At 35.5% G+C, this 12,048-nt stretch overlaps 1 protein-coding gene across 1 annotated transcript in view; it reads right to left on the bottom strand.

Moving 5' to 3' along the window:
* lrp1ba (low density lipoprotein receptor-related protein 1Ba) overlaps nucleotides 1-12,048 on the bottom strand; it is a 491,547-nt gene that overhangs the window by 237,539 nt on the left and 241,960 nt on the right. Inside the window, exons 13-17 of the mRNA XM_088930252.1 lie at nucleotides 8,001-8,220; nucleotides 7,241-7,430; nucleotides 3,311-3,433; nucleotides 1,826-1,966; nucleotides 70-195 (exon numbers count right to left, since the gene is read on the bottom strand). Coding sequence (XP_088786378.1) covers nucleotides 70-195; nucleotides 1,826-1,966; nucleotides 3,311-3,433; nucleotides 7,241-7,430; nucleotides 8,001-8,220 — 800 coding nt within the window. The remainder of the gene's footprint in view (nucleotides 1-69; nucleotides 196-1,825; nucleotides 1,967-3,310; nucleotides 3,434-7,240; nucleotides 7,431-8,000; nucleotides 8,221-12,048) is intronic.

Raw genomic sequence — 12,048 nt, 5'->3', positions numbered from 1 at the left:
CAGTGCATGAAAGGAACATCTTATTACCAGAATATAGAGCTAACTCTGTCCATATAAAAGGCACTGTACCTGAACATGTAACGTTGGACTCATCTTCATTATTCCCACAGTCATTGGTTCCGTCACATAACCATTTTTTAGGAATGCAGCGGTTATTCAGGCACTTAAACTGGTCAGCAGGACAGCTATGATTATCTGCAAATACAGCATAGTTCAAACCATGACACAGTACAATTACATACTAAGCAAATATCAATAAAGTACTTCCCAGTTACTTTGCATATGGGTTTGCATTGGATAGTAATAAGTTTCTTCAATTGTTCAGGCATTCCCATTGTCTTGTCTTTAAAGCAACCACACACACAAATAAAATTACAGGGATCATGATCAGGACAATGATGCAGCCTGTGACATTCCCATTTTCTATGGTGCTGGATGACTCCCTGAAAACACCTGGGGCACTCAGGAGGACAAGACAGGTGGGATGGATTCCACAGATACTGTACAGTATGCACTGTTCCACTAGTTTCAGCAGTTCCATTTAGATCTTTTTCCTCAGCATTGAAACATCTCTTTAATTTAACTAAGATCAAATAAGTGGTTCAAACTTTCACATACTGTATGCTTTCAAAAGAAAAGACTAGACCCATTCATTCTAATGGGTATTCCAGTACCTTGAATAACTCCAGTCACTTTCATTGACTATTTATTTCAGCTAATCAAAACCAGGTTTAATGGGTGGGACAAATTATAAAGGAAGACTAATCATATCATTAAGTAAACTAACACCTTATGGCTGACAGCATTGAATACAGTACATTGTTTTATTTTAATTGGAATTCCTACTGAAATTCCTCATTCTATCCTAAAAACGGTTACAGTACATAATTAAAATGATCATAATAAGCAATCATGCAAGATAATATGCATATGCAATGTGGATAACTATTTGCAATTAGACATTTGTTCAGCATTCTGTAACATTAAGAATTTTATATAAAAAATCTTACTGTATCCCATCATCCTTAGTATTAATTTTGTTTGCAACTTTTGTAATTGTAATTTTGTTTAACAACCTGTAAGAAAATATTTTAAAAAAAACCTTCCTCAATGTGGGACCTATAACGTGATGCATATTCTGTGAATATATATGGTATTATACTTGCAGTATTATTATGGCTTATATATGTGTAACAGACTATATAATGCCATGTAAGTCTTCAAAGGAAGTGAAATCCTAAAAGCAGAGCGCATGAAATGGCTTTGTGTCTTCAAAGGCTGGATTGTATGGCAGTAGTGCGGGATGAAACAGCTACAATGACAAAGCAGCTGGAGGTGAAGTCCTACACTGCGGTGGCTTGCAGAGATCTGTGCCCAAGCCGTGAATTGGAAGCATGCAGTCCTGCTGTATACTCTATTTTTCCAGCCTGGCCAAGGTGTATTTTAGCCAAAAACATGAATGGTTGTCCCAAAAAATACCAATAATGTCCAAGTGGTATTTTAATGGTATAGGTAATCGCATACATATACAGTAGTATCAATTTGTTCTGTATCCTATGAGAATTTAATTTAATTTTAAAAATAATTCTGAAAAAAAATGTGCAATGTGGATAATATCAAGGAGGCAAATTGATTTTTCACAGTCATTTTGCCGACTGAAGTTCTTACCTATTTAAAGATTATTAAAGGCTGCTCATTGTAAGAAACCATTTATCAAGTGCAGTTAATGCCTTGGAATACTCCAGGAAAGGAGAATTGATGGTATTGAAACAGAATTATTTTGCATTCATTTTGAAGACATACAGAACTGAAATGAAATACATACAGCAAGTGGCCATGTCTTCATCACTGCTATCCAAGCAGTCATCATCTCCATCGCATTTCCAGCTGGCATGAATACATCTCTTGTTCTGACATTGAAATTCATCACTTTTACACAGCTGAGGCACCAGATCCCCTGAAGTCACTTCAAAAAGAGAATTATATTTCAAAGATTAATTTTAGTGACTGTTAATACCAAAGTGCTCAGATTCACAAAATGCCATCCATAAAAAATGACTATGGAGTTTGAAACAATTTGTCGTATGAAGCATGTGGAAATAATTGCTTTTATTGCTTTCATTTTTCCTTTCCTCATTTGAAAAATTATGCTTTGTAACATATTAATAATAGGCACAGAATACTTTGTGAATGACAGTGCGTATTCAGTGTACACATACATATGTTGCAGTAAGAGCATTTGTAAAGACATTTGTCACTTTTGTGACACCATTTCGTTACAGCTCACATTCACTGGGGAGAACTACTGTATGATGTGTTTGGTTTAACATTCCATGCGCAAAACACATATTAATACAGACAAAGACACTAGGAATTTTTGTAATCGTAGCTAAGATCAGATGTACTTTGGGATGATATCTTTTGATGCTCCTCTTATGCAGTATTTGCATATTTTCACATTTCAAAACCCACTTTACATTGTAATTCAGCTGAAACCAAACATTGGCATTTCTCTCTTTTTTCAGGTCACTAGCTTTGTAGCTTGTCCGTCCAGAACTTTGTATAGTGCTTTATGTGAAGTAGTTATAGTACACAGGCACAGAGAAACATTTTGAATGAGCTCTCTCTGAGGCAATTTTGCCCTGGACACAGTGTTGCCAACATATCTACTGTATGACATGAAATAATCACTTACACAGTGTTCATTGACATAAAAATAAAGCATAACAAACTGGAACAGTGTATGAAGTGTGTTACAGATAGGCCTTTTGTTCTACACATTTTCTTGCCTTCATATTAACCTTTTACAAAACTGAAAATATAAAATTACAAGGAAACTTGATAACATCAGCTATACATCTTTATACATACAGTACAGGCCAGCTTCTAGAACTGCTGCTAAAACAACTAGTAAAAAAACAACAGTGATTTGCGTTCTGTAGTAGTCCTTTCCATCGGATTCAGTCTACCACAAAATAATTTCTTATTTGAATTCAACATGCTCCCAGCAGTGCACAATTGGTTAAGCGCTAGCAAGATTGGGTGCTCGTGTTGGCCAGGGTATCCCCACTTCATAAAACACTGCCCCTTTGTCACTCAAAAGCTGAATCCAAGTCACAGAGTGAAAGAAGATGGATAGTCCTGAGATTACATTTTCGTTACAATTATATGATGGCACTGCAGACTAAAATGTGGTCACTTCCAAATAAATAATACTTCCTAATCACTTTACCCTGACTCAGATTCTACAGTGTTATCTGTCCACAAGGAAACATCTCCCAAGCAAGATATACTGTACAATCAGGCCTACTTGAGCAGGTGACATTGTTTCTCTCCAGGTGCTGGTTGTCAGCACAAGCGCAGACTCTACCGCCAGGAATAGCCAGACACAGGGTGCTGCATCCTCCATAGTTAACACGGCAAGCATTTTCCCCTGCATAACAAAAATGCAGAGTTATCATGCACATTAGTAGGTAAACACTTGATCTGCAAAGCAAAAATATTTCTGTTTTTCATTTCAGAGGAAATTTAAAATTACTACTGTATACAGTATGAGTGATCCATACGTATCTGTGTGAATAGTGCAAACACTGCTGTGATTCTAAAAGTAATCCAGCAATTAATACTTCTAATAATAGAATAATGATTTAAGAATCCTAACAGGCAAACAAGATCCTCACAAAGTCAAATCTTGTTTTCAAGATACCAGGACAGGATTCACATCAATCAGGCAAACTCAGCTGTCTAGAATGAGTGGCTTGACACTGCTGGATGGTTTTTGTTGCAGATACTACAAATTCAAACCGAATTAATATTTTAAAATATGAAACAAAATAGGAATAACAGCAAAAGAACATTATTTGCTTCTTTGTACACATTTCTTTTTTATAAGAATAATCAGTGACTAATCAGCACCCTTTTCCCAAGAATGACTTGCAATACAGAAAATTTAAATTAAGTAGTTGAACTGCAAAACCATTTTCATTTTAACCTCCCCTAGGAGGGTTAATTTTTACTCTCCCAACAGGAGGTTACAAAGACAGATGCGTTAATGGCAATTTAAAAATAAAATGTCAAAAGATTTATTGGAAAAGGTTTTAAGAACTTTAATTTAGGCATAATTCCTATTTCAAACTTCCTTCAAATCTGAAAAAATGACAAAATATACAGTACTTGTAATATATGGACAATCAAATAGCTTAGGCATATTCCATTAAGCTGAGTCCCTTTTTTCACATGAAGCAAATCAGCAATAAACAAAATGGAAGAGGCCTAATTAATCTCTCCAATAGGAAGGACAGAATCCTGTGACAGCCTGAGAATTCATTTTAAACCCCTCTTTTCTCAACCTTCTAAATGAATGGAGAGCTGCATCAGTGTATAAGGGAGAGGAAGAAGTACAGTAGAAAGAAAACAATGTTTCTGTTGTTGAGCCTTCTTCAGATGTTGACTCAACGACAAAAACATTTTTATTTCTACTTTTTTTAATGTGAAATTAATCTTTACTTGTTGTCATATACATTTTTACGACAAGCAGAAACTGCTTTCACTTAACATAAAAGTAAAATGCATGAATGCACTGTAAAAATATCAGTTATAATGCTCAAAGTCTGAATTCTCTTACTGGTGAAATGAAAGTACACCAATTAATCAGGGATGTTTGAGCTGACTGTAAAAAATGAAACACTGGCTGAATCAATGCATGTACCACAGGCAACAGTTCACAAGAAAATGTTTAAAAGAATGAACAAATAGGAAAATCAGATAGGGATTTTTAATATTTATACATTTTGGAGAGCTAAATAAATAAAAAAACATCATCCGCATATTTACTGTCCAATTTGTTATAGTGCTTGGTCTCCCAGTGTGTAGCGACCCCCTCCTGTGTAGTCTGACAGGTGCTTATGTGTGTCAAAGACTTTGATCACTGTTGCTTCCATTACTCCTTCACATCTGGATAGTTAGAAGCATAAACAGCATTTTATGACTGCTTATGGGATTACAGGATAAACCCCAATGCATTTTTTAACTTCCAGGCCATATCTCTCATGTGTGCTATTTCTGTATTCAAAAAGGAATTACACTGCAAGATAAATGAATGTTATTATGCTTCTTGGTCTAACCACCCAATTTAAGTAACTCCCAGTATGAAATAATAAATGGTTAGCACAATGCCTGCATTTTTCCTTTAATAGTGGCTGGCTTTAGATAATCTGATTACTTTCTTAATGGTGAATATGAAAACAGAAAAATATGACAAGACAACGTTATTAACAAGTGGATGTTCTTAGAACATAAATTCCTTATTTGGATAATAAACTCTTTTCTTGAAGCCACAAATGACAATGCTGTGGTTCTATTAAAATGTTTGCAATGACACTGTGTAACATTACAGTATAATAAAGCACATCTTTTCACTGCAATGTTTCACTTTATGCCCAGAACAGAATTACATTGCTAAAGAACAGAGGGCTGGGGGTACAGTACAGATGTAAATTAATGTACAGGCCCTTCATAACAGTGAATTTTCTTTGCAATATTAAAAAGTGTGTTCAATCAAATTCAAAGAATGGAGAAAGTTTTGAACAACACACCGAATGGCAAGCTAATAAACAGTTAACAGAAGTGAAGTCCCACTAACACAAACTGCATAAGAACAGCTTTCCTCTGAGGCTGTGTGTGCCACATACAGTATCTGTCCAGTAAGCCAATTTATTAATTGACCAAGCAAGCAAGGATCACAATGTTTAAATTCTCAAACTGAGACAGAAAGAAACTATGTTTGGGAGTTGTTTTCAATGTGCATGATTCAGGAGCTTCCTGCACACATGGGAACCAATTTGAGATTTGCTTGTACAGTAAGTAACTGGTTCAATATACAGTTTGATAACAAACAGAGTGCAACTTGTAAAGTGTAACACTAAGCCTCTTCTAAAGCATAACTGCCTAAAGAGTTAGATCACTGATGAACAGTAGGTCTGTGGATGTGACTGTATATAATTAGACTGGTATTAATGAGCAGCTGTAACTTCCTCTCAGCCATCACATTAGCCTGTGACGGTCTCGATGTCTTTTTTAGAACAAGGTTGTCATTCAATTTAAGTAAATGTACGGTAGATAGTCAGCATGGAACTTGACTTTATATTAGAATGTTATCATTTCTTTTCATGGATGGTCTGCTGTACAATATGCACTGTAACTAGAAAAAATACCTTTATTCAGAGCCTTTCAAATTAAACATTCTTTAATCTAGAGCTTCTCTACTGAAAGGCAGAGTACCAGAGTACTAAATCCTCCATTACAAATCTAGACAAACTATAACCTAGATAACATTTTCTAAAACATTATGCAGGTGAAAAACAGAAATATGGTATCCTACAGTAGATATTGCTATTTAAGAATTACAAATGTCACTGCCTCCATCCATCCATCCATTTTATAACCACTTTGTTCAATACAGTGTCATGAGGAGCAGGTACCTAACCTGACAAGCAACAGGCCTGAGGCAGGGTACACCCTAGAAAGGACACCAGTCCATCGCAGGGCTCATACACACAGACACGCACACACTCACACCAGGGCTAGTTTTCCAAGAAGCTGAGTAACTCCCCAGTACAGTATATCTTTGGAGTGTGGGAGGAAACCCCTCTACCCAGAGAAAAAACACTTGAACATGGGGAAAACACACAGACGACACCCCAGGTCTGGAATTGAACCCTGGGAACCAGCACTGTGATGCAGTAATGCTAACCACTGCATCACAGTGCCACCTTTATTCCACTGCATTCATACTTATTTATAAATAAGACTAACTTCAGCAACTTGGCATTTACTGTACAAGGACTACAAGAGGACTTGGCTTCAAGAGGCCCTTAACTATGGGGGCAATTATCTTATAACTACAGAACTTGGGTATTGTGCAGTGTGTGCAAAAATCAATAATTTCAAAGAGAAATTGCAGTAAAGCAATGCACTTTTTGTGGTTTAGATTGCAGGTTGATGCATTACATAACCACCAGAAAAGGAAAAGGAAAGTGCTTGCAGCATGATTTTTTAAGGTTGAGGTGTGCGTGTAGTGCACTTTATTTTGAAACTGCATTCTGAACTTTTTGCCTTTTACAACTCCTATACTGTATACCACCTGAACACAAGAAACTTTATGGCTTTTAATTTGCATCTGTTTCTGCTTCCACATATGTCTGTAACCAAACACTTTTTCTGTAATAAATGTCAGTTTTACCTTTCTGACTTTGAGCGTCATAAACCTGAAGTCCAAAGAGTGGAGGCTTTTCACTTCTCAGAAGAGTAACATTTCCAGACAGCAAGTCCAATTGGAAAACAGAACCATTCATATAGTCAGTCCAAAAAATGTAATTCTGATAATGAGAAATCCCAAACGGATGGTTTAATTCTTTCCCATTGTACACCACCTATTGACAGACAAAAAAAGGTAGCTATGAAAAAGATTACAAATCTCCATTGAGAGAAGATACAAATATCCTGAAACATCAGGAAAACATTCAGGACTCTATCCAAACGTGTGAGGAATCTAGACAATCCCCAGCTCATTTAACCATGACAGAATCTAACCAAACTAATCCGTACAATGCTTATTAAGGCAACAATCAATATATGTGTGCTATGATGTTCTAGTGTCAATGACTTATTGTGAAGTAGAATAATCTTAAGAATTTTCCTTATAATTCTGTTTTCTGACCTTATGCTGAAAAAACAGACAAAGTGAGCTTCATTTTTCTTTATTTTAACAATGTTGCCATTATAATTTTAGAAATGTGTTTTTCCTTTATTAGAGATGTAAAAATGATCTCTATTAAGTGTGTGCTAGTATTGAATCATTGACTCCAGAATTAGCTTTGCTGTCCTGACCGAGTTAGTCTCAGATTTATAGTGCACAGGTCAACAGGCAGTAATAGAAGACAGAAAGCAATCTTAATTGTCATTAACAGTGATTCTCTCTCAGCTATGTAAATTTATTTTACCATTCTGCCTGTGCCATTGAGGAACATTTTCTCAATGTGATCATAGTAGGCATCACACCAGTACATTGTATTGGTTCCATAATCAAGAGTTAAACCATTCGGCCAAAGCATGTTTGAAGTCACAAATATTTGTCGATTGGAGCCATCCATCCATGCCTTCTCAATCCTCCCAATACTGTCATTAACCTCATCTTCTTCCCAGTCAGTCCAGTACATCCAACTGCAAGAGAAAAATAGAAAGCACACTGCATAAAAAAAGAAAGGTAAGCAAACTCATTAAATAATCACAATTCCACCATTAGATTTATTTAACAGAAGACAATAACTGTTTTCTCAATAACTAAAGGTCTGGCTAGTGCAATTTTCACATTATCATTTCCAGGGTGGAGAGGTTAAATGAGCAAAGGTAAATACAACCTTGGTGTTGTGGACTTCAAACCAACCCCTTAGATTAAAAAAAGACAAATATTGCTTCCTTTATAGCCAAAGCAATATTAAAGAGACATAAAAACTTATTTTTGTTCACCTGTATATCAGTATCCTTATTTTTTTAATAAAAAGATAAAGATGTAAGAACTGAAGAAAGGGGTAGCTATTTTAAGATTTCCCTTGCTCTGAGGCATTGAAGCCTCCATGGAACACTAGAAACATTCCAGGGCAGCTGTTTTAATAAGCCAATATTATGCATGCACAGCATAATGAATAATGACAGAAAGTGTACAAACTGAGTAACTTCAAACCATAATGATCCATTTTTATACTGAAGTTGAGCCTGTTTATCTATTCAGACAACAATCACTGTTATTAATGTACATGTACCACATAAGTACTTTTGCTCTGTAACTTGTCAAGAGCATACCATGGTTATCAGATAAACTGTAATTGGCTGTCCACAACAGATATCAAAAAATCTGATAAACAGGGAGACTTGAACACAGGGAGTAGGCAGTTCCTGTAAAAATGTTTTGATTGAACGCCAGCCCTTATCCTACATATTTTTGTGGCCAGCTGGTCTTTTGTGATAGGAGTTTTTCTGGCAACAGTACACATAGCTACCCCAGGGCATCCCAGGAGTGTTCTTATAAGGACAAGTCTTGAGGTGCCTTGCAGGGCATGGAAGAAATTTGTGGATTGCTTGCTTTGAAAGAAACAAAAGCCTTTTTTCTATCCCCTGTGGAAATGCACTGTCATGTCAACCATGGTGACTATTTGTTAACACCTGATGTGCACCTGTGATACAATGATGAGCTTGTGCATTCGTGTTGTCTGGCTGAGGAACAAGTACAGTATTTTGTGGGTTATTTCTTTGCTTTCTATATTAGTCAACTCATATTGACATATACCATCTATGGTGTTGGGGGTGGAGGGTAAAATCTACTGTATATAACTAGCAAAAAAATCTACTGCCATCTCTTGAAATTTGAAAGTATTATATTAGACCAGATACTAAATGTCCCTCAACTATGGCAAGAAAACAGTTTGATAGAGTTGTTTTTGCATGGTGTCTAACAAGCAGCATGGCTGCATATAATCAAGATATACAGTATACACCTGAACTGACTTCATATTAGTCTTCATCCATTACAGGTTTTTAGAAACTCTGACCACAGAAGCCAACCCTCATTTGATAAGCTTCCAAATAATGCCTGAATTTTTGGTTATGCCTGTGTATTGCAAAACCCATAAACATTAACAGAATACATATTTGAATAACTTAATCATATCCTGATGTATTCATGACTGAGGAGTTTTTAGAAACCCATTAATAAATTACACATTTAAGCACCAGCTTACATTAGATGGCTCAAGGCATCTCAGCAGATTTCAAACTCACCATTACTCAGGAAGTGCATCTTAAGAGACTTTATTCATGAAGATCTCAACAGAGACACCATCACACTGCTACTAAAGCAAACCAACCACAACTAATTCTGTGAGTTCTTTATATACCGTACCAAACATTACTAATTGACCCCAATGTGAAAATGTAACTTCTAAACCCTTCACTAACCATCTAATTAATTAACAATTACCACCCAGTGAGACTATTTACAGATAATAGACCCTTTAAATGGGCTCTGGTGGTACTGTAGGTCATCTGATAAAACAGTTTTCTCAAAGATCGGCCTGCCACAATGTGATATAAGACACTAAAACTTAGTAGGTGGCTGGAGTACAATCTTGTATTTTTTAAACCATATTTTAATTTTAAATGTTTCTTTGTGTTTCTAAATATAATCTGAGTGGTACTAAACATAATTAAATCCTAATGGTTTGAACGATGTTCTGTCACATTTTTAGAACACATATTCTTACCAAGTTCAATAGAACAAGCAATTTGCAAACAAATATTTGTTTTAACTCTTAACATTTTTCATGTTTTTAAATTGTGCTTGGGTGTTTTTTTTTCTCATTTGGGGACTAGAAAATGTAATCAGACACTTACAAATACCACCATGTGGAGGACTGTTAAGTATCCGGCTTTTACTGTTGTTGAATCTACATCACAGTATATGGCCTGCATTGCACAGAGTATTTCCATCTCCATATTTTCTTCTATGCCATCTTTCTTATTGGAAACACATAGTTCTGTCCATGTCTACTCACTTTCTCACCCCAAAATGTTATGGATAAAATTCTAACAAAAAACAGACTTGCTTTCAATGTCTGTGTATTAACCTGAAACGAAGAAAATAGAGTGAATATGATTGCCTCTGTGAGAAAATGTTTTACTTCGGGCAACTGTGAAGTAGTACTGTGAAGTAGTAGTAGTTATTTTTGTTTGCTAAACAACACATATACTGTAGTGATTTTCATTTGCTAAAAAACACATATGCTCTACTACAAAAAGAACAAACCGAACAGCTTGAACTATAGTTTACAAATGACTAAAAAGATAAGTGAGATTATATGCTGTACACAAGGTTGAATGATTTAAAACTGATTTGTTTCAGGATATTTTGTAAAAAAATAATTCCTCAACTAGTGAGAAAGAAATGTATCTTCAATGATGTTTACTTTTGTCCAGAATGTACAGAAACAAATTATCTTTTAAGCATTTAAATGTTGTGTTCAACATAAAAAATTAAGAAAGGTCATGTATGGAAAACACACCAAAAATCAAAGATGACGTATTATCAGCTCATGAATTCTACCATGTAGCATGAACATAGCCCTTTGATCTACAAGGAACCTGTGAGCTGCATTTTGTTCAACTGGATTCATAGATTTTTTTCACACCCACTGAAAGTGATAATGAGATTGGCCTCAGGCCATCAAACACAGTTCATTATTGCCAACATTAATTTTGTATTGAGATACAAATTATCTACTACCTATATAAATTTCCAATACAGCCAATAGCCCAGAAGGCTAGATGTAGGGCAAATACACTTTTTTAGTATAATATAATGGGATCAAGATTTACGCACAAAAATAGATTATTGTGAAAGTAAGTGAAACATGACAATAAATCAATGCACTGTGATTACACTGTTTCTTTGCTCTAAATCCTTGTTATGAATCCACCCCCCATTACATAAGGAATATGTTGATGGAATTCCCATTCTCCCTCTTAGGTTGTACCATATAACTGAATCACTTGCTGATGTCTCCTATTACCTGGTTTCAACTGATTATTTTTCCCAATAAGTGCAGCTACAGTATGCAGCATATCCTCCTCATAATTTGTGAAAAGCACAACTTCAGAGACTAGTGAAACATCACAAAACAGACACCCTTACAAGCAAAATTACAATATTATGACACATACTGTACATTGAGAGTTTGCTAATTTATAACTGCTTTTCTAAGAATGTATTAGATAAAGTGCAATTTGTGTACTGAATGTTACACTATGACACAGAGAGGTCTACAAGTATTATCTTGATTTCCTTAAAGTACACTTCTTTCTTCAATTTTAGTCCATCTCCAACTTTTCTCTCCTGATGACCATCTATATGGAATAGCCTCTAATTAACCAACTCCTGACACCCATAAGAGCTCCTGGAAGAGATGAGAACAACACACTGCTGTACAGTATATGAGA

The sequence above is a fragment of the Atractosteus spatula genome, chromosome 13 (assembly GCF_055471065.1).
Source record: "Atractosteus spatula isolate fAtrSpa1 chromosome 13, fAtrSpa1.hap1, whole genome shotgun sequence".
NCBI lineage: Eukaryota > Metazoa > Chordata > Actinopteri > Semionotiformes > Lepisosteidae > Atractosteus > Atractosteus spatula.
This window is presented reverse-complemented; position numbering and strand designations above follow the sequence as displayed.